Consider the following 23288-nt stretch of genomic DNA (forward strand, 5'->3'; position numbering starts at 1 on the left):
ATCTGCATTTTAACCAGTCAGACATTTAATGGCAACATCAATATAAACATACAATCTGATAAAAACAATAAAGAGTATCAAAAAGCATTTGAGTCTTTACTCGACATCAACACCTACACAAAATGTGGGAAGGTTGTGGACATTACGGTTCTCTAAAAATGACAAAAGCACAACGGACACCCAAATTTATCCCAAACTGACTGAGAAGAGAACATTTCAATTGTTTGAGTTCTAATATAAGTCCAACTGCACACAATTTGTGCAAATAAAAAAAGACTCTGACCAGGTGTTAAGGAAGAGACTGGATGATGATTATTTTCTCATTAATGCAGAAACGGTGAAGCACACTGAGTAGATTTTCTCCACAACGTGACACCTGCCTCTCCATGGCCAGGCGAAAATCCTCCTTCACTCCCTTGGTAATCCCTCGAGTCACAGTGTGGTGTCTGCAGGATGAAAATGATTTAAAAAAATAAACATACAAATGGTCAAAAATATATTGATAGACAAAACTGGCATTAATATGACAAACACAACAAAAACACAGTCATGGTAACATCATGTTGCTTCTTTCCTTCCACACACAGATAAGACAATTTACTTTAAACCACTTATGTTGAGTATTATAAATAAAAACGCTATAAAAACATGTCCACAAATGGGATGAGATTGCTATGGACTGTAAAAAACTAAACTGACTGTGCAAAAACACCGACATCATCCTCAGATAACAACATTGATGACCACAGAAAAGAGGGGAAATGAATTAAATTAACAAACAGCAACAGGAAATCAAAGAACAATCAACTCTTGATGCAAAATGTCCCAAATTAAAACTGGGGAGGGGATGACAAGCCTTAAAGCTGGGAATGGAGAAAGGGTGACTGGTGTGGGCGGGATGGGGACTGTGGGAAGAGGGGCCTGGGGTACCTGTCCATTGTCTGCACCCCTTGGAGCAGAAGGGTATTTAACTCCACCCCCAGGGCGGGGCTAGGGTTCCTGAGGGACAGCAACATTCAACAACTCTGTCAGTGAGAGTTAACTTAAGAATCCACAACTGCTACAGCAATGAACCAGAGAGAGTTTAAATACTGCTTTTATAGTTTAGCACATACAGTCACTTACAAAAATATTAACAACAGCTGAACATTTTCATATTTTGTTAGGTTACTGTTTCAGAGATCAATGTATGTTTCTGATAGACCTGAATAATTGTAAAATGTAGGGAAATGATGATGGAAGTGTGGTGTGCAGATGTATTCAGTCTTCCTGGATCAATCCTTTGGAGCAAATCTTTTGGGGTAGCTTGGAACAGCTTTGCAGAGCTAGAGACTCTGCCAGAGTCTCAAGTCTTTTGCCAAATCTAACAAGGTCTTTTAGGACGTCTTGTACTAAGCTCAATACATCTTCACATTACCTTTGACCAGCTGTCCTTTCACTGCTAAAGAAAAACAGCATGATCACATTTCACTGGGGAAATGTGTGTGCAGGGTGAGGTGTACTGTTAGTTTTCTTCCACATATAGCATTTTGCAAGTAAACCAAAAAGCACAATTTTCTTTAACTCCACTTGTATTTATCAGACTTCTAATAGAGCTTTGTGAAGTTTGTGGTTCTAATGAGAAAAAACGTGAAAAGGTTAAACGTGTATGAATATTTTTGCAAGGGACTGTTCTCCTATCTATAAGTTGGCTCCATTAACAGTTAATTTAGTCCAAAGCAACAATTTTCCCCACAGGCCAAGTCTATGTAGCTAACCTGCTTTCTTTAAAAACAACAGAAAGGGGAAGTGGAGAGTCACCATGCAAACTGGAAAACTTCCCTATGGTTGCCCCTTACTTAATCAGCATTCCCTGATTAGGAAGCAGCTCCAGCTGAATTCTCCCTCCCTCTGGAGTCCGCAAGTATGCAAACTCCTCCAGCATGTCGATATCTGAGTGTAATAATGAGTTTAAGTAAACCAACATACCGGACATGACAGAAAAGCTGATGAGCAAACAGGCCATGCAATTGTGTCCTTATCAACTTTGACCGTATTGTGTTTGCAGTGACAGATAAGGATACTGGTGACATAGTTGAAGAAGTTCTCATATTGGAAACTCCCTTGTTGACAGATTTTATCAACAGCCTTTAAGAATAGCATCTCTCCCTGTGGCCAGTCATGCTGCAGCAGCACCACCACGTGGCCGAGAGACAGGTCGTCACGGCTGTCTGTGAAGGCTCTGAGCTGGTCGAGCAAAGAAAAAGAAGAAAATGAATCAAAGCATCACATCTGAAAGAAATCAGTGGTTGTCACTGATTTAAATAAGTTAATTTCAAAGATTCTACTAATTCTACTAAGTACCTTAAAGCAAGCAAGCATCAGCTGGAGACAGAAAGGTAGCACAGCTCTGCTGGTGCAGGGAAGCAACCGTAGGTCATTACCTATGTTAGGCAGATATAGAAGAATTGTTTGGATGAATAATTAACTAATTAAACATTTTCATCATATATTTAGCACTTCCTACATTAGAACCATTATTTTAATTTACTTATGAGATACAATATTCAACTCCTAAATGTTGTGTTTTCATAAGCTGAAACAAAGGCTTTAAAACATGAGTGTGTACAATTAATCTGTACAATGTGCTCTAATAACTCAGTGAATTGAGTTACTGAAATAAATGTACTTTTATATAATCTAATGGTTGTAGTAGTACAGAATTTGAACAGACATTTCAGGACATAAATCCATCTTCAACAAGGAAGTAATCTATGTTGTTTACAAGGCATAAACTTTCACAACAATGAAAAGTATATCAAGGTTCTACAAACATCAGGTTAAAACTTCCTCTAATACCATCCCTTATCCTCTCAGTGCACACTGTAGATTAGCTGAAAAGATGGATATGTTACTTTTTATCCATTCTTACAGAAAATAATATGAACAATTGTGAAAACCACTGATATTCATGGATTTGGAAACAAAAAAAGCCTTACTCTTTTAAAAATAGACTTAGTAAGCTACGGGATGGGTAGGAAGTCGTTTTAAACACATCGTGATATATGTTTTTGTTAAAAATATTGGTGGTAATACTGAAAACTTGTGTTATTTTCAGTCAGAAATATTCCACCAATAAAACAATGGCCTAAACTCCAATAGAAATTCAGATTGGAACCCACTAATAAACAGAATATGTGGATAAAACTATAATGCTTTACCTTTCCTGGTCTTGGATTTGATTCTGCTCAGATCTTCTGGTGCTTTGGTCAGTTCTTGGTTTGGGGGGACCAGCCCACTCACCACATCTAGGAGCTTTTCACAGGCCATCTGATCAACAAAATACAACATAATGTATATAAAGATGCAAAGGCTCATTAAATTAAACACGAAAAAATTTTTCCTTCATCCATCCATTATATAACACGGTTATCCTTGTGGGGCTCGAGGGGGGCTGGTGCCTATGTCCAGCAGTCAACAGGCGAGAGCCAGTATACACCTTGAACAGGTCGCCAAAATGTACTAATATTATTGCCACCACATAATTTTATACTATTGTACAAGCCCAAGTGACATTAACACATGTTTGGCACATAAGTAATATGCTGAGCCACCTAGACTACATCCACACAGCAGGGAAATGCGACCTATATCTGACTTTTTCATGCTCTTTCAAATGCTAAAATTGGTTCTCTTTTGTGACTGCACTTCAAATAGGTCACAAAATGTGGACAAATCAAAAACTACTTGAAATATAGTGTTCTATTAACCTCTGAAAAAATTAAAAAGTTAACTTCCAAAATGTTTGTTCGAAACAGAGATTTTCGTACAAAAAAAAGATACCAAGTGCACCAAGAGGAAAATTTTTACCAAATGGATGACAATTCCCATTATAATCTCTGATTGTTATGCTTGTAATGTCATTGTGCATTATGTATGTTTCTCAACCAAAATTTAATCTTGTAAACATGACCTTAAAGAAGTAGTTTTGACCTCTACTGCCACCTTCAGGTCAAATGCTGGTAGTTTTCTTTCTAGAACAAAGTACATGGCACTTTGCTGATGAATTATTGTGACATTAAACCGGTTACATATTAGCTCAATATCCCTAATAAACACGAAGTTACACAATCAGCTTAATACAAACTGAAAAAAAAACCCTTTCATCCAGAGCTTAGTGCTAAAAGATGGTAAGACTGAAGACTGAATGCATTTTCTGTCAAATTTTTGAACTAACCCATGTATGCTTATCAACATGCACCTGAAACACTAGTAGAGTGAAATGGTGTGCATATGTTTACCCTGTACTCTCCCAGTGCATAGTGGCAGGATGCCTGCTGTATCAGGGCCCTGTGGTGCTCCAGGCTGGCCTGGCCTGTGGGGCTCTGCTGTGCAGGCTGAGGCTGCTGCACTGACGCCATCTGATGCAGGCTGGAGACGGCCTTGCGATAATGGCCCTGGGAGCAACAACCATATGCAAACAAAATTAGTACAGACAAATAAATCTGCTAAGGCAGACACGGAAAAAGATAAACAGATATATAATGAAGCAAATATGTTTATCTACTTAGTGTAACCAGTCCTCATAATTTATTACATTTGCTCTAGTCACTACACGATATTAACATTTAAATATATGTCTTAGTTGTGAGTTAAATTTCACTTAATTTCAATATGTCAAAGGATTTCTGACACAAATGGCAAGCTAAATTCAGAATCTAAGATCTTTTTAAACAGTTATGACTTACATTAAGACCTACAGGAATTTTGAAAAATAATAATAACTTAATCACCAAATAACAATTTATTTATTTAACTTGTCACTGATTACTTAAGTTAAATAAGCCCTAATAAAGTTAAATCACTGATTCCTTGGCATGTGTGACAAGTGTTTTTTTATTCATGACTTAATGTCTACAGTAGTCAGTAAACTGTTCTTTTCCAGGGTTCATTGCTTCCCTACATCATGGGACTTGTAGTTTTATCACAGCAAACAACAAATTCTTCAGCAAGAACTAAAAAATTATACAACAAAACAATGCTACCAGAACATATCTCAACCACCCCCAAAGAATAAACATGTCATGTATATATAGTATAATGATAAACAAAAACACACAATTAAGACTTAAATACATTTAATTTAAAAATATTTCATATTTTTGAAGGCCGAAAATATGGATTGAACTATTGAATTAATGACTTTTAGGAGCTTGCAGAAATCTTGATATTAAATCAATATATCTGCATTTAAAAGTAACAGAAGATCATAAGCAAATATGCTGCGAGTAAGTTCAGAGCAGCTGACAAAGTAAGAGTACAAGGTTTTAAGCAAGATCCTTGCCTGGTGTATAATCATGTCAGAGAGGAAAATTCTGAACCAGAGCCAGCTTTCTGTCTTCCATGCCGTACAGATCTTCTTGAACTCTAAAAGACATCAAGAAACAAAGTCAATTTAAACAAATAGTGATTCAACTGTTTGATCTTACGAAAAATCTAGGTGAAGAGATTATGGAACCCAAAAAAAGCACAGGAATCCATTAGTGGTGCTTACCAGCTTCCAGGACCATCGTGAGAGTGGAGCAGGTCCCAACTTTCCCTCGCTGTACGGAAACTCTCCAGTGTTTCTGACCAGTTGGGCATCTCTGTCTTGTTGACCAGAATGTGTCGGCCGCGGCCTTTCCCTAAACCTTCTTCATCATCGGAGCTCTACAATAATTTGTACAGAAAAAAAAGAGGACTATCACACCATGAGTGTGTTTACTGTGCTCCTTTAAGTGCTAAGACAGCATTTTAAAGAAATATACCAATCTTTCTTTGTTTTCTAAGAGAATCTCAAATCTGTTCTGACCATTGTTTTCTCTCTCCCATCAGCCAGTTTGCGTTTCTTATGTGCATGCTTCAGCGTTGCTCTGTCCACCTCCACATCACTGTATACCGAACTCAAGTCCTCCACCAGGATCCATGGTCCTGAAGTCATTGCACCAACCCCTTCAAAAAAGACATGAACATATAAACTTATAAGATGATAAAGAAACACAGCAAACTTTAAGTGCTTTGAGCACAGAGACTGACCCTGGAACAGTGATGGTTGTACAGCAGAGACATAGAGGAAGGCACTGCGGAAAAGGACGAGTGCAGCACAAATGACCACCTGACTGCAGTAGCGGGATCTGGTTTCTCCTTCAAGGCCAGGCAGATAGCGACACAGCTCTTTCACTCTTTGCAGCATGTCAATATAACTCCTAGCACACACAGACACAAGGACCATCATATTTTATCAGTTACATAAAATCTTTCATCCCAAAATTTGTTTTCCATGCAAACACACCGCAAGAGTCTCTAAAAGAGTAAAATATTTTATAAATCAGACATTTACTGGATATTTTTCATGATTTTCTCTGAGTGAGTCAAAGAGAGTCTACCTTTGTCCTTTGTCTCCCTGCCACTCACAGCGAGCACCAACGACAGTGACGATATCAAGCAGCCTCTCCCAAGGTTCTGCAACTACTGACGATTTCTCAGACAGGCCATCAATCACAAACCGCTGGGAGCCACGAGACACTCCAGGAGACTTTAGAGTTGCACCATCTTGGCTACCTAAAGAATACAAGGCAAATAAAAATGTAAGAACATAGAAACTATGATAGACCTGCACAATTTTGGCAGGAAGCTGTACCTTGTAACTGCACATCAGATGACGGTCCATGGGCAACATAACCGATGTAGAATTCAGCTGCTTTCAGGATATATTTCTGCATTAGGCTTGCAGGCAGACGCATGTCCATGTTGTTTATGACCAAGGGAAGCACATCACATACTACAAAAATAGAAAATTGTGTTAAAAAAAAAATTGATGCTTCTCCCTCAAATGGCTTGGATTAAATGGATATCAATCATAACAATAACTGACCAAAAAGTTTTCTGAAGCAGTTGACAGGAGACTCCACATTTTCTGATGCCTCTGCCTCCAACAAAGTCTCTCCTAAATTAACCTAACAACACACAGCAGACCACTAAACAGGTTACACTGGATTCACATCCCAAAACATCAAGAGTTACTGGAAGGTGTTATTACACACCCCGTGCTGGACGACAGACTCTGGAAAGCGTTTCAGAAGGAGCAGCAGCATCTCTGCCTTCTCCAAGGTGTTGAAGCACTGCTCTGTGGCTTTCAGCAGCATCTCACACTGCACACGGCCAGGCAGCGTCTCAAAAAGAGCTGGGCGAGGGAAAAAGACAAACACATATGGTTAACAGTGCTATATCTTAATAAGGATCTGTGAAATAACTTTTTAAAAAATTACAACAAGCTTAAATAATTTTGCAAAGAAGAACAGAAAAAATCCTCAACTTTCCATAACCTGGTAGGTACTTACTCCCAAAATACTACAAAAGCTACAAATGCCACAAAAGGCAGTTCTATAAAGTACTGATAGAATGTTTAATAGGTTCTTAGGACTCTTTTCAGTATTTCAGTGTGAAATATATAAAAAAGGAAAAACTTAAAAGCATCTATTATTTTTGTTCCACTCTTCAATTATCTACTACTTTATGTTAGTGTATCACAAAAGTCCCAATGAAAGCAGTTTATTGTGGTGGTGGTGACAAGCTGTGATAAAAGTTCAATAAGTATTCCTATGTTGCCATGCATTGTTCTCTCACCTCTTAGAAATTGTGCATGTTTGTCCTGAGAGTCACTGCGGAGGGCAGCTGTGATGACACTGATCTCACGCCACACAATCGGCTGATCTGGAAAGTTTATGAACCTATTGGGGGAACACATGGTTGGCAACTTTTAGCACAGGCTGGACATAAGGTGGTAAGTGACTCCCGTGCTGTAACTCACATGTCATACAGCAGTCTCCCAGCCGAAGCTGTCCTCTCTGCATTGCGTTCAATGATGTACATTTCGTACTGTAAAAACAGCAAGCGAACTGAGCTTCTAAGCAAACATGACAGATGTACGTTTTGCTAGAAATGGATGCTTAATATTACCTGTATGTTGAAATCTGTTGGGTATAGGGTTCTGGCTGTTATTAGCCAGGCTTTGGCCGCGCAGGGATCATCAGAAACCAACTCCCGGGCTCTTTTAACCAAAAACTCACAGTCTTTTTGCGCCGACATTTTATTAATCTATTATTTTTCATTAAATTAGACTAATAAACAAAGAAACCACACCAGCAGTCAAGACTGAGGCGTAACACATGGATTCTCCACATGCGCAAATACATTAAGGGCTGTATTAAAGACTAATAACGACATATAGCCGCTCTCTGCAAAATATAAATAAAATACTAGCAAAAAAACGTTATTTAGCTAGCTATAGCTACCCGATTTAAGTTGATATCTATGCAATAACCAGCCATACAGAAATGCTAAATTATAAATATGTCTTGCATAAATATAGAAAGCAAATACTACACTTAGAAAATAATAAAGCATTAAAAACCACCGTGAGTTAGCCAAACAAAGCTAAGCTAGCTTTGATTTAGCCTAGCTAAATAGAAGAAGGCTAACATCTTCTTCTATTTGTTTAAAGACAGTTGGAATTGATTCTTGAAGGTGTCCCACCGCCACCTGCTGTCCAATTCGCAGACTGTGTTGGCAGTTCTATAATTTGACGTCAGATTTCAAAAAGGCTTCGAAAACATTTACACACATGAATATAAAATAATTTATAGAGAAATATTTGAAAACAAGTGTAGAAAGTCGAGGTATTAATCTATAAAATCACACAAAGAGTTATTTATGGTGCAAACAACTGAAATAACAAATTGATCTTTAAATTAGGAACTCCAAATCTCCAAGTAAAAATACTTGCAATTGAACTAGAACTACCAATTTAAACCATTTTCTTTTTCCCTCTGAGGGCATGGACAAAACAATAGTTCTGCTTAAGTGTGTCTTTTTAAGTTACAACCCCATCAATGCCACGGCTGGAACGTTCCTATGGTTACAGTAATCTTGCTTTACGGCACACTGCTGTCAAGCAGGTCAACCAAGTTAGCACAGCTAGTTAGCTAGTGTCTCCAAACAGCGCTAAAAATGTATATATGTGCGTCGAACTCACGTAGATATATTGATAAAGCCATACTACTCATTATCTTTGTCAAAAAGCTTAATTGAATGAATTTCAAAAGTATAACATTTTATCTTAAATCTGTGTGAGCCCCAACGGTAGATTCAATTTCGTAGCAATGCGCATGCGCAGAAGCTTCCTTGGTGTCACGACACGTACTTCTGCTGTAACTCCAGACACGACCTACAGAGCGTTGGCCTGTTTACCTTGCAAAACCGACCCACCTGTCCAGGTACAGGGCAGCAACCGATCAGCGCACATAGCAGGTAAGCACTCATCTAGAAGCTTAACTGGCGGGAAGAGGCTACTTTACTGCTTGGCACTGGGAAGCTGTTACTGGAGTCTTCAAAGCTGCCGTCAATCAGCACCTGACCATTTGGACGGTGCCAAACCTAACATGCTTAGCAGGCAGGTATTTTATCTGTGGATTGTGGCTTGTTTTCTGAGCGTTGTCCCAATATTTTCTGAGTATGTATTGACTGAAAATCAATATATGCGAGGAGGCAAGAAAGAGCAGGGTTGAACTAGCTTATGTTGCTAGTATCTAGCCTTCTGTGTGCTTATTGGGATAAGCATGATAGCTGCTTATAATTTTCGTTATTATTATTGGCATATAGACACACGAAAGTTACGAATGTTTTTGAATTATTGTAACTGTTTGGATAGGCCAGTCTTCTCACTACGTGCGTAAAAGGAAAACGAGCGTGACTGGACATGTTTGTGAACTCCTGAGGAATAATGCTTTCTGCATAGAGTGTAGAATAAAGATCCAAGTGTGACACAATATCTGAGCGTGGGTTTGTCTCAGTATATTAAACGGGTTTTCTGTGTAATTTTTTTTTTTTTTACCACAGTTGGCACAATGCCTGTAGTTCTATTCTTTAATCAGCAAGCATATAAAGAAGCATTTTGCCAATTGTGACAAAGTTACAGGTCATTTTCGGATATTCAAAGTACAAAAGATGATCCTTTTCAAAAGCAGCATAGCAAGAATTGCAGCATCAACAGTGTGCATGTGACTATTGATCTGAAATTAAAATTGGCCTGTATTTATTCATGGAAAGTAGAAATCTTCAGGGCAAAACACCTGCGTGAAAACTACGGTGTCATGGTTACTAGTACCCACAAGCTGTTCTTGCCTGAAACTGTCTAAAGATTTTGACTTGATATTTGGGTGTCTTCATAATCTGTTTTTAGATAAGTTAAAGTCATTTTGCCTCTTGTACTTTTCTACATAAAAAAGTGCTTTAATCAAGTAACTAAATTCACCACTGTTCTAGACATTTATTTTCAAATGTGTTTTTTTTTTATTATTTACTGGAGCTGATTTGTTGCATCTGGAAGACGGAAAAGTGTGTTTAAAAATAGTTTTAATTGTTAACGATTCATTTAATACTGTACATGTTCAGTGCTTTTAGCTCTGTACTTGTGCCGATGCTTTTACAGTTGTCCTGCCCCTTCCTATGACTTTGGCCCTAATTTATCAGTCCGTTGAGCAATAATCCTTATCAGTGGGCTGTTGAGGCTGCTTGTTTGTACAGGCGTTAGTCTGGTTGTGAGAGTTTAATTTCTGTCTGATCATGGTTGTCATGAAATTATTTTATTATTACCAGGTATTCAAAAAGAAACTCGTGAAATAAATCACCTCAAATATAATGAAGCGATACTACTGTTGAAATGTTTTTCAAATAGGTTAGAGAATTTTTTCCAGAGTTGGTCTATATTGTCCCAGTTTATGTTGTAAAGAAGGAGCTTTTTAAAAGGTGTCTTGCAAATGTGTTGATACTCCTTACATTTTTTGTAATATAACAAACTTGTTGGTTTATATTGCAGGTGTGACTGGATATGGTAGACAGCCTGTTGGTTTGTTTTATTACACAAAGTAATGTGCAGCTTGAAGTGGAAGGAGCAGAATATATGAATTTCAGAAAATGCCTTTTTTTTCTCTCCCTCTTTTGGTGAAAAAAATTGCCAAAGCATGATGCTGTCACCACCATGTTCAATGATTAATGCTGCTCAAAGCTTGGGAAATTGTTTTATAGCAAGACTTTGTGCTTCCTACAGCTTTATTCGCAATTGTTCCGCTGTGATCCTTAGGTTTGATTATTGTTCACTGATGTTCTCTAACAAACCTCTGATGTTTTCACGGAATAGCTATACTTACACTATCATCTATTTACAAATTTGGTGTCTTGTGAGGGCTGCTGGTTGTCCTGAATATTATTCATGGGTACGACATTAAATGGAGCTGAGTGCATTATCTACACTACACTTTTCAGATTTTTATTTTAAAAAGAAAATATAAAAATACAAAATAAAAACAACACATCACGGTTGTGTGCTTCTTTGTTGTGATTAATGACATAAAATCCCAGTCAAATACATATGTTTGAGGCTATCCTGTGTGTAAAAAAACAAACAATGGTTTAATTAAAATGTTTTAGTTGTTTCACATAAATGTACTTGTTGTAAACATGTTGTAATGTCTGTTTCTATCATATTGTTTCAGTGCTGTACAGAGTTGATGTGATGCCAGAGGATCAGGCAGTGCACTGAGCCTCTCATGGCTGTCAGCACCATGGACTCCGAGTCGACCCGAACACCTCAACCCGGGGCTGGCCTGACGAAAGGAGGCTCCTCCCTGTTGCCTGATGGGATTCTCGGCGCCAAGTTGGGTTCTCATGGAAAGCACTATGTCTGTGGCTCCATGGCAGCCTTTACCAACATTTTGGTGACCTTCCCAATTCAGAAAGTGTTGTTCCGCCAGCAGCTGCACGGTGTGCTGGTTACCGAGGCGGTGCAGCAGCTGCAGAGGGATGGGCTGAGGAATCTGTACCGGGGCCTGCTCCCCCCACTGCTCCAGAAGAGCACCACAGTGGCCATCATGTTTGGCCTGTATGAGGACTTCTCCAGAGTATTACAAAAGCACGTTTGCGGCAGCGGCGTGCCAGAGCTCGTCACACGAAGCTTTGCCGCGGCGCTGGCGGGAACCACAGAAGCCATCCTCACGCCGTTTGAGCGCGTTCAGACTCTCCTGCAGGATCATCGGCACCATGCGCGCTTCAACAACACGGCGCACACCTTCCGGACACTTCTGACCGAGTATGGTGTCCGAGAGTGTTACCGCGGCCTCGTGCCCGTACTCCTCCGCAACGGTCCCAGCAATGTGCTGTTCTTTGGCTTGCGGGGGCCCATCAAGGAGCTGTTGCCACAAGCTAATAACAAGGCAGGTCACTTGGTAAATGATTTTGTGTGTGGAGGGGTATTGGGAGCAGCTCTCGGAATTATGTTTTACCCGCTAAACGTGGTCAAGGCGCGGGCTCAGTCTCAAGTCGGTGGAGCCTTCCAGCCGTGCCGGAAGGTGCTGTTAACGGTGTGGAGGGAGAGGGGGGGCAGCGTAATCATGCTCTTCAGAGGAGCCCATCTCAACTACCACCGCTCACTGATCTCCTGGGGGATCATCAACGCCACCTACGAGCTGCTACTGAAGCTCTTATGAAAGGAGGAATCGACATGATGAAATAGAAGATGTATTCAAAGGGAACGCCGACATGAAGAGGTGGGAGGTGTGTGGAAAGAGAATTGACGACGTGAAGTCTGTGTGGTTGATGTCTGACTCTGTTATTCCAGGACTGAGAGAAGAGAGGGGCCAGCTAAGAGTGTAAGATAACCACCTGCCATTGTTACTTTTCAATGTTGTAATCATAATAAAATCAAGATGCACACTTTAGCCTTCACATAATTTGTGTCAGGGTAAAAATGGTAAGCCCTTGTTTGGTCTGAGGAGTGATTTTTACAGCATCACTTGATTTCCTTCACTGTTTTGTAGAAAAATGTGTTTCTCTGTATGTGCTGTGTGCTGCTGGAGTTTTGAAAGTGACATCCCTCTGTTCCTGTCGACCAAAAGCACTTTCTCTGTCAAGCTAAATTTCTGCCATTTAAACACTTTTGTGCTTTTGACCATTGAAATGTCCAGAGACTATTTGTCAAGAGATTCTTGGACTTTTGCCTGTTTATTTCTCACTTGCCGCTTATTACAAGCTTATGATGAAAATATTAAATTATTAATGCCTATGAAATTTCTCACTTATTTTTGGAATAAGACACAAAATATGAAAATGTCAGGGTTACAACTAAGGGATGCACCAATTAGTGCAATTGGCTGGTTCTGATCAGCCATTTCTCTTGATCAACTGATCAGTCATCACCAGGGCAAAATATGCTAATTTTTTTTCATTAAGTGCATCAAAACTCTGATCAGATTTTTCAGTCTTTAACTAGCAAATTACTCTATGATGTACAATTCTGATTAAAGATAACAAATGCTACAAGGCATTAATGGCAATAATCTTGTAATTCCTTCATTTTCTGTTGGATTCAAACCTACTTGTGATTGTCTTCTGGGAAAACAAAATCAAACTCAATGGACGGGTCAGGTCTCAATGATGAAACCGCTAAAGATCAAGTTAAGACTGATTGGTGCGTCTGTAGTTAATCTGTGGTTTGTTTTTACCTGTTTTCTGAAGTGCCACCGGCAAAGGTTCTTTGAATTTAAACAATCCACACCCATATTTGCAGTTTTTTTTTTATTTGAAAGTAATTAAATTATATTTAGACTTTGTGAGCAACCTGAAAGTATACCCCATAATAATCTTGATGTGCACCTTTGCTCCTTTCACTAGTTTTGGACCCCTTCTGTAATGCTAAATATTGAAATAAGTACTATTGAATGTCCATTCTCCCCAATTGGATTCTGAAACCTCTCTTGTTTTGTCCTGCTGATATATTCTCCTCTCACGGTTGCTCTCCTCCCTGTTTGTAACATCTGTTGACATAATGGGCTCAGATTTCAAGCTTGAGTAGTTTCAGCCACCACACCACGGTTCTGAGCGTGCCCGACAGCCCAAAGAGGAAAGGCACGTTGCTTGGACATTTGAGAGGCTGAAGATTAATGGCGGAGAGTGAAGACAGGGGCAGAGGGTAATGTTCACTGGCACAAAAAGCTCAAGCTGCCACGTAAAATGGACCGTTTGGCCTAATTTTTCAAATGTTTTGCTTCTCCTTTCACTCCTCCCCTCAATGTTCAAGGTTACATGAGGGTTTTTTTTTTCTCCTTTCAAACAAAAGCTTTTGTATTCCAGTTTTACAGAAGAGTTCTTCCTGCTAGTTTTAAATAACTTTGCTTGTAATTGTTCTGAAAGTCAGTACGTTACGTTCAAACTGTAAAGTTATTCACTGCAGATAAATCAAGTCTTTGATATAAATAAAAACGGATCTGTTGCCTTGGTGTTTCAGGTCAAAGGAGAAAATTGTTACATTTTCTTGGGAAAAAAATGAACATGACAGTGCCTTCCTAAAGTATTTGTGCCTTCTCTTTCTTGTTAAAACCATAACCCTATTTTAATGGGATTTAATGTGACGAACATCATAATGGTGAAGTAGAAAGAAAAGTACATGATTTGGAATATTTTTTGAAGAATCTAAAACATGCACTTGTATTCAGGCTTTGTGGGTCTCAATCCTTTGTTGCTTCACCTTATGTTTTTACCAGTTTGTCCCATCTAGAGGCTTTTATTCTGTTTGCAAAATGGCTCATTCAGATGGAGTGTGAACTTGAACTTCTCATGCCTTGCCACTAATTTTCATTTGGATTTAAATCTGGACTTTCCCTGAGCCATTGTAACGCACAGTTATTCTATACACAGCATTCAACTATAGCTTAGGCTGTATATTGTGAGTAGTCACCCTGCTGACGATATCCCCAATCCCATTTCTTTTGAAGCAGCCTCTAAAAGCTTGTCTTAATGGGTCGCCTAGTATTTTGCTCAATTCGTTTAGCAATTCTGATGACTCCCTTTAGTTGCAGAAGAAACAGCAGTCAAAGAACACAATGTTGCCACTCAGAGTGGCAACATTAACACGGTTAGTGGTGGGGCTGTGTGCAGGGTGTGCTGTTTTCTAAATATGGGACTTTTTTTTTTTTACAGCTTTTATTCTTTAAACTTTCTTTTTGCAACTCTCCCATGAGTGTCAGATTTGTAGAGTGCAACACCAGAGGTGGCAGGAGTGTCTTGGCTGCTTGTGTGAATAATGCTTCCCTGTCAGGTTAGGCAACTTGCCACTTCTTGGTAGATTTGTAGATTTAGACAGTGCTTGAGATGTTTTATAAGCTAACCTTGATTTATTTTTCTACAAATCTACTTCTGACCTGCCAGCTGCGTTTCTTCTTCCTAAAGGAATTTGTTCCTAATGAAAAATGTTCCTAATGTTCCTTTAGGAACATTGGTGAAAGCCTCAGGCTTCAGGCCCCTCTGAGGTTTTCTAACAAGCCTCACAGGGTCCTGAACATCTGTAAATTATATTAACTAATTAGATGACTTGTGAAGTCTTCTAAAGAATTGTATTGAGAGGAATCAGTGCAAAGTCTGCTAAATACATGAGAGTAACACAGTTTCCTTAATGTTTTACAAATATTTTTTCAGGAAAACATTTGGTGAAACCATCATTTGTCGTTTCACCTCACATTTATGCACCACTTTTTGTTTGTAACAAAATCTTAGTAACACCCATAAAAGGTTTCAGTTGTAAGGTGAAAAAGGTCAAAGGGTTTATGAATGCTTTTGCAAGGCACTGTAATGGGCTAGTTATGGAACACTATCAGACAAGCATTGTGAAACTAAATGAAAGATTTTTGTATATTTGTGACATCTATACCAAATCCTTTGTATCCACTCAGCCTCACTGTACAATACATCACCTGTCTGGCCTGCCCTTTGCCTGAGATACACTCTAATCCCTGCTTTCTGATCACTCACACAACCTGCAACCATGTGCTAAAGAAAAGATGAGACTTGGCACTCACTCCCGACACAATGACTAAAATAGTGTCACTGTGACAATATATTTTATGTTTTTTAATCACTGAAGAAGTTCTGGCATTGAGTCTACGCTAATGATTGTGACTCTTCATGTGACTACATCAATGAGTCAGACAACAGATAAAAATCAGATTAAGGACAATCTGATGTGAGGACTTTGGCTCGAGAAGGGTTGAGCTGCTGTAGCTACAAAGCCTTTCAGCTCCTGGTTGCTGTTCACACTGAGATGGTCATTAAGGGGTCATTTGAATTTGAAGGGATAACATTTTTGCCTTCAATGTCATGAGTGTTTTTAATAATAGAGGCTAAAATGCTTGCCTTGATTTCTTAGAATGAGGAGTGAGAGATGAGAAGGATATCAAGGATAAAGAGAGACGCTTCAGTTCACAGATAAACGCTGCCTTAGCAGACGGGAAAGCGAGTTAACACCAGGAAAGAAATCCAACAGTGATCCTCATTAACTGCATTAGAGGTTCAGACATGTCAATGCAGATAGTGAAGTTCAGGTTCACACTCGCATGCATTCCTCTTTTTTATTTTCACTTCAAATGACCGCAGTTTGCTTGTCAATTTAAAGTTTAAAATATCATAAATAAGACGTATAACGATAGATCCCGGGCACATGAATTTGCTGATACACACATCAACAAAGACAAACTGAGTAAACAAACAACATTAAGGTCAGTGTGTATTTTATTCCCAAACAGTACAATTCTTGTTACATTGACTTTGTTGGATGTAAATATGGCAATTGGACAGCTTGTGTAGAAACACATAAGTGTTTCATATGAAACTCTGTGCAGTACAAACAGAAGAGTGTAGCAGACTCTTCTTGCTCTTTGAGCCGGTCTGATGAACAACAACAACAACAACAAAAAAAAGAAGACAAAACACAGTTGGGGCATAATAGAATGGCTTGTTTGTGCAGTGATTGATAAAGGTACCAGAAAAAATGGCAGCTGGAAGTCTCAATTAGGAGATTTGCCTTCATACCCTTAACGTTTTCCTTTGTCACTTTGTAAAATAGAAATACTTCCTTCACCAGCAGGACTGAATGCTTAAGCAGCCTTCATTTTGTCAAATCCCTTTACCATATTTACAGGAGCGGCTACTGACTGATTAGTCTTAAGTGCCTGACTGTTGTCAAAAGTAGCTCAAGTAAATCCTTCACGGTGGATGGCTCATCAAGCGAGCTGGCTACGTCCTGTGAAATGGCGAGCTGATTAGCGAACGCTTCACATCAGCGAACTGATCAGGCAATGTAATCCTTTTAGCGGCGATTCACAGAGATCAGTACAAACAGTCTTTACATTGACAATTGCAAATGTCATGCAAATCTTGCAAGTTGTTGCAAATCATGATGCAGAAAGTTTCTCCCAAGCAAGACCAAAAGCCAACATTCCAAGCAAAGTAAAACACCCAACATGTTTACACAAGTATAACGCATCTGGTGTTGGTTTTAATGTTAGAATGGAAAGAAATAAAAATGGCACACATCGTGCAGGGGCCGAGGGGTTTATGTTTGCATAGGCGTAAACTAATGTAGGACACAAATGTACTGTATATCTACAATTCTGACCTTAACCAGTTCATCTGTCAGTGTTTTATTGATAAAGTGGTTTACAAAGAAGAGCAACCCAAAGCAAGGAATATTTGTGGCTCAGTGTTTTTAAGACTTTGGATCTTTGCTACATCTGGACAGAGTTTAACAGTCACCCTTGTGCCAACTACATAAATAAGGTCCACTTTTTCACTGCCTAAGCCCCCATCCCAACATACCCAGACAACATACATAGACGGAGGCGTTTGGATGAAAACAAGAATGTTCTAATACTGCATATATTTGGATAATGGGAATATTACAAAGAAACTACACAGCATAATTCTGGATGTGGGGGAAAGACAGGAAAAAACACTTCATACAAGGTTATGTCTCACAAAAGGTGCAATCTGTAACAGTCAAAAGTGCTCTCCCTGCTGTGTAATAGAGTTTTGTACCACATCTATTTGTGATTGTGAGGTTTAAAACCAAACCCTTAAAAAGGTGTAAACCTTACACATATAAAAACAAAACAGCTATTTATTGTAGTTCAAAACTGTAGTAAAGTATATTTTCTAAGTCTTGTCAGTAACCGCATTGCAATAATAAACTTATTAAAATGACAATTTACAGATTACACCTTGAAGAGTGAAGATTTTGTTCAAAAGCAGCAAAAGATAACATAATACTGTCTCAAAGACGAGGGAAAATAATAATAAAAAAAAAAGAAGAAAGAAATCCAGTGACATCCTTTTTTTTTTTTTTTAAAGTTTCACTCACCAGAGATCTGTACATGGCAGATAATGGTGCAAACATTGTAAAAATAAATACATAAATACGTACATGGATAATCATTACATACATACACATATTGTATCATAAAATAAGAATAAAGTAATTATAAAATTCATATGTACAAATGCATAGTCCATGTGTTACAAAGAGAGGCAGACTTCTCTCTAGCATTATGTGAGATGTCAGTGTGTGTATGTAATTTGTTGTGGTGTGCATGGCACTTGTACAAAAATACTGGAGTTGCAAACCAATTTGCTATGTAGAGGTTTCTCTTGTCTCACCTCAGGAGTCCATTGTTTTGGAGTCTGAAGGTTTGGGTCAAAAATTGAGAGGTACACGGCCAGGTGTGTCTGTGGTTTCCAGTGTGGATGTCCGGAAGAGTTGTGTGAGTGCAAACACTGATGATATGAGCAAAGTGCAGCGTTTGGCAAGCAACCTCACTCCATCTTCCTCTCCCTGACTCTGTCCAGACCCCACACTCCTACTACCATTCACACCACCAGTCCCAGCTGTTTCAACAGCCCCAACAAACTCTCGGTACAGACCAACTATCTCCTTCAACTTGTCCATAGGCTGCTGCCCATCGTCGTCCTCATCCTTTGTTGACTGAGTCTTGCTTTACGGCAGACATCACAACCAGGACAGGGGTTTGTTTTCAGGCAGGCGGCTGACAGCTGAACTAGTGCGCTGAAGCTAGTGGTTAAAGAACGAAGAGCCTCATCTGGAGCCCAGCCAACTCGTGTGGCCCGCTGACATCCAGATGCTAGTCGACGAGCCTCTGCCTGGAGAAGACTCCTTTCAGGCTCTGTCATGATGGTAGGACTTATTCCAGTGCAGCTCTGTCCTACAGCAGTATTGTCTTCTGTTCCATTGTGATTTAAGTCTGTGCTCTCCAGTTTTGAGAATTGTTGAGGCTGGTCAAGCGCTCCCCTCTCTAATACAAGAAGAAGTTGATCTATGTCTTCCCGCAGAGAGGCAAAGCCACCCCTTAGTCCTCCATAGTTCTTGTTGGTAAGGGAACGAAGACGACCACTGAGTGAAACTGTAGGTGAAACTGGACATGAAACCAGAGGACTCAGTTCAGAGGATGCAGTAGAGAAAGTAGACAGTGGCCGAGGGTTGTCCCTCAGAAGTGACAGAATGTTGGGTTTTGGAGAGGGAGTTGTTGGAGAAGATGCCTGAGCAGGTTTGGGGCGTATGCGGCGAGAGAACTCATAAACTGTGAGTTCCTCATCAAAGCTAACCCCATCTTCAGTGTCTCCACTGAAACAGTTGGCATAGACAGTGCGACAAGCCGCAAGACTCCCGATGCTGCTGTGGAGGAGTACTGTCTGCTCCAGAGGAGGTCGGTGAGTCCCCTCCAATCTGCATGCTTGTCACACCTCCCAGGCCAACAGCTGAATGAGGCCGTGACTGTGGCTGCTCTGAAGAAACACTGCCACTGTGTGGACTGTTATCTCTAAAACTCAGATTAGGATGTGAGCCATTTGTTCCACTGGCCTTTTTCATATGTGAACTTACTTCTGGAGCTTCTTTAATGGTTGCGATGACAACTTCTGCTCCGTCATCTAAGATGTTTCCTTTACTTCCTGATTTTGAGGCTATTGACTCTTCGTCCTTCACAGGGGTTTTGTTTAAGTCTGATAGACCACTTGCTACAGACAAACCAGAACCAAAGCCAGATGTGTCTCCATTGATAGTACTTGTGGAGGGATAGTCCAGATTTCCTAAAATCTCCTGGGAACGAGTCATGTACCATGGTAAAGACTGGATCTTTCCTCTCAGAGCAGAAGCTGGTAGTCTACCTCCAAGGCTGGAGGAGCTAGTTCTCAGATCAGATCCTGAACCAGATCGACCAGGTTCTCTGCTGTCAAGGCCTCCAACACCTTTACAATCGACTGAGGTGGGTGAGGTGGTAATAGTGAGCGGTGCATCTGTATTTTTTGGTGAAAGGCTCTCATGGCTCAGAGAAACCCTCCTAGGTCCTGACTGGATGCTGCCATTGCGATTGTTCCATGGGTGGATCCCATTGGGTGTACTGATAGTATCCTTAAACATCCCTTTATTTGGATCAGTGGGAGACACAGGAGAGCTAGCAGGTAAAGATAATGGATGAAAGCTGATGGAAGAAGTAGGTTTAGGGGGAACCGGTGGAGGAACAGCTAGCTTTGTGCCAGAATTGGAGCGAGGGATTGAGTGTAAGCTTGGTGGACTTTTTGTTAGAATGTTAGATCCATTGACTTTCTCATCAGTTCTTGATGTTTCCTTTTTATCCGAAATTAATGTTTTGTCACTAGTAAGAACATGTGAGCCATTCTCACACAGCAGATTTTTGTTTAGTTGCAAGTTGTTTTCCTGTTTGTTAGTCTTTTCCCCTGATTGTAGTGTTGTGTTGGTTACTGCCTGTTTTTTACATCTCACTGCTGTAATCATTGATGAAGGAAGAGGCAATCCACCTAATGTGACAGACTTGAACTCCATTGTGTCTGGCTCCATTTCCAAAAGTTCAGAAGACAAATGTCCAGAGGCATCTCCATTGCACTGGGCATATGATCTTCCATGTTGGGGTGACTTGGGAGGCATCATCTGAGGTTTGGGAAGCAACTGGGGTTTAGGTGCCAGTGGTGGTTTGACTTTTGTTTCAGGTTTCTGGCATGACTTTGAAGCATTAGGTTGTGAGTGAACAAGTTGGTTTGTGGAATCTTTTAGCAACTCAGAGTCCTTCTTCATTTTAGGTGATCGAGGTTTACTGGCAAGAGGGGATGATGGTTCTTTTCCTTGGACAGATGGAAGACTATTCCAGGTTCCACTCAAACGATTGGCATTTCGCCGATCAGCCAGTTCAGCATCTGTAAAAGAGGAAAAGAGCAAACAAGATACACAGACTGTTATTATGTAGCTAAAAGATGTCTTTGAAAGAAATAATTCTTAGGTGTTTTCAAATATTACAGTCACTTAAAACGACTGTGCCTGCATCAATAGACCTTTGCAAAGAATTAAATAAAAGTTGTCTTATTGTGAAAAAAATTTCTAGAACAAACCTGAAAAATCTGGAACTGGCGGGGTAAACCTATCCTGTGCATCAAAAAACTCATCTTCTGATTCTGAGACATTGTCCTTTAACAAAAGAGCTGGTTTTGGATTTGGCGAAGGAGTAAGAAAGAGACTGTCCTCATCTTTAGACAGGCGGTGCTCAACTTGTGCTGATTTACTTCCAGGAATTGAACTTGTTCTTACTGGGACTTTGGGAGGAGTCTTTTTCTTTCTTTTAATGGGCAATCGTTCAAAAGGTGTGCTGTCAATCATTCTCAGATCTCTTGAACTAGGGATCTTAGTTATGCGTCTCAGTTTGTGGATACCCAGGTCCTCCTCCTCCTCGTCATCATCATCGTCATCATCATCACTTGTAGCTCCTGCTGGACTAGGTAAGAAATCATCCTTGGAGAGCTCTGCAAAGCAGAGGAAAGAATTATCATTGCCACGGTAGTTTAGGTTTGTGGGTCGCAGGGGCCCTTGACGCTTTGGCTCAAGGAGGTAAGGGTGGTGCACATCCAGGTTTGAAGGATCTTCACCCGGGCTTGATCCACGAAGAGCATCCAGGTGAGAAGGGGCTTTGGCTGCAGCATTGCTTTCATCCAATGCAGTGCTCAAGGAACTGCTGGACAAGCTGGAGAAGCTGCTGGTAACTCTTGGATCAGTGTGATACCAACTGGTCTCCAGGTTCATTTCTTCATCCACAACTTTAAATTTACGTAGACCACTTCCTGTTGCACCTACTTCCTCTTCACTCTCGTTTTCCTTGCCTTCTGTTGTAACTATTATTTTTACTTCCTGTTTGCCTTTGTGTTCTTCTCTTTCTTTTCTTTCTTCCTCTTTTCTCTTTTTTTCCTCCCCTCTTCTCCTCTCTTCCCAGTCCGTACTTGCGGGGTCTGAGCCTTTGTAACTCTGAGAATCCATTGGATCATCATCATCTGTGGAGTCATCTGACTCACTGCAGCAGCGGGACACATAACCTAATGCACGAACCAAAGACAAGCATAATGTAAAGTTTTATGGATGCACATTGTTGAAGAAAATTATGTTCAATTATAACAGGATATCACAGCAGTTATCTTTATCCATACATGTATTGCCTAATGATATACCCTTCTGAAACCCGGAAGAAACGCTCATTTATTTTTAAATGTGAGAAATTTATAACTAAAGTATATTTTATTTGTTTCTTGATGATCATGAGGCCTCACTTGTTCTAAAAATATAATGCTGTGAGATTACCGATCGCTTTGGACTCTGGACAAAATTCACTATGACATCTTTGTTTTCCTTCAAACAGATTTGTTTGTTTTTAGTTGATTTGCAGGGGAATAAATGTCACATTATTTACAAAAAGGTTTGTCTGATTATATTTTTTACATAACAAACACCAGCCCTTTTAACATGTGTTTGCACGCCTCTTATATAATTTTAGAGTTTAGACACATTTAATAAGTTGTTCTTCTCAGGATAGTGGCCTCTACAGAGGAGAAATATAACTCTGTAAACAACTCTGTGGGTCTCAGGAGGCTACAGTATATTTACATCTGATGTGGAAAATGTCAAAAAGGCCAAAGCCATAAAGTGATAGTTTAAAGTGAAACGGGGTTTTTTTGCTCACTTGTTAGGGATTCATAGCACACTCCCTCTATTACGGCGAACTTCCCACACACACCTTCTTCAGCAGGAATCCGGTGCACCCTGACTTTCGGGCGCCCCAGACGGAAGACATTAACACTTGGATCCACCAGGAGTTTGCAGTAGCCTCCCAGCAGACACCCTAAGTCTTTGGCAGCCATAGAATCCATCAGTAAGGCAAATGGCTGAGAGAGGGGAGGGCATTGGAGAACATTAGGTAAAGCAGAGGCAATTAAAGTCCAAAGGGTAAGAAAAGAAAGGTGGAGAAGTGGGAGAAAGAAGGAGACACTGTCACCTTTGTGTTAGAGAATTATTATGTACATTAGCTCCCAAAGGTTACGTA

The 23288-nt window shown here is 39.9% G+C and overlaps 3 protein-coding genes across 4 annotated transcripts in view; 1 reads left to right on the forward strand and 2 right to left on the reverse strand.

Annotated features, from left to right (window-relative positions):
- Positions 1-7: 7 nt before the first annotated feature.
- On the reverse strand, positions 8-8514 carry ints10 (integrator complex subunit 10). Its single transcript, XM_032554998.1, is given in 19 exon segments — positions 8-446; positions 931-999; positions 1839-1932; positions 2064-2226; positions 2344-2423; positions 3201-3309; positions 4281-4436; positions 5324-5406; positions 5534-5543; positions 5545-5688; positions 5831-5970; positions 6055-6224; positions 6405-6579; positions 6659-6799; positions 6893-6974; positions 7062-7201; positions 7645-7748; positions 7829-7896; positions 7978-8514. Coding segments are annotated over 19 exon segments (2214 nt in total). The 5' UTR covers positions 8107-8514; the 3' UTR covers positions 8-289.
- A 667-nt stretch (positions 8515-9181) lies between these two features.
- slc25a51b (solute carrier family 25 member 51b) lies at positions 9182-14357 on the forward strand. Of its 2 annotated transcripts, none has more exons than XM_032554269.1 (2): positions 9182-9327; positions 11571-14357. In XM_032554269.1, exon 2 carries the CDS (start codon positions 11625-11627, stop codon positions 12558-12560), a length of 936 nt encoding a protein of 311 aa, XP_032410160.1. In that variant the 5' UTR covers positions 9182-9327; positions 11571-11624; the 3' UTR covers positions 12561-14357. The 2 variants fall into 2 exon arrangements, with proteins under 2 accessions (XP_032410160.1, XP_032410161.1); XM_032554270.1 differs by lacking the exon at positions 9182-9327 and adding an exon at positions 9334-9469.
- A 2257-nt stretch (positions 14358-16614) lies between these two features.
- The window catches only part of frmpd1b (FERM and PDZ domain containing 1b), a 28838-nt gene continuing 22164 nt past the window's right edge, over positions 16615-23288 (reverse strand). Inside the window, 5 exon segments of the mRNA XM_032554268.1 lie at positions 16615-18880; positions 18883-19566; positions 19568-21123; positions 21316-22287; positions 22929-23130. Coding sequence (XP_032410159.1) covers positions 18593-18880; positions 18883-19566; positions 19568-21123; positions 21316-22287; positions 22929-23130 — 3702 coding nt within the window. The 3' untranslated portion in view covers positions 16615-18592.

Source organism: Xiphophorus hellerii, chromosome 23 (assembly GCF_003331165.1).
Source record: "Xiphophorus hellerii strain 12219 chromosome 23, Xiphophorus_hellerii-4.1, whole genome shotgun sequence".
Classification (NCBI taxonomy): Eukaryota; Metazoa; Chordata; class Actinopteri; order Cyprinodontiformes; family Poeciliidae; genus Xiphophorus; species Xiphophorus hellerii.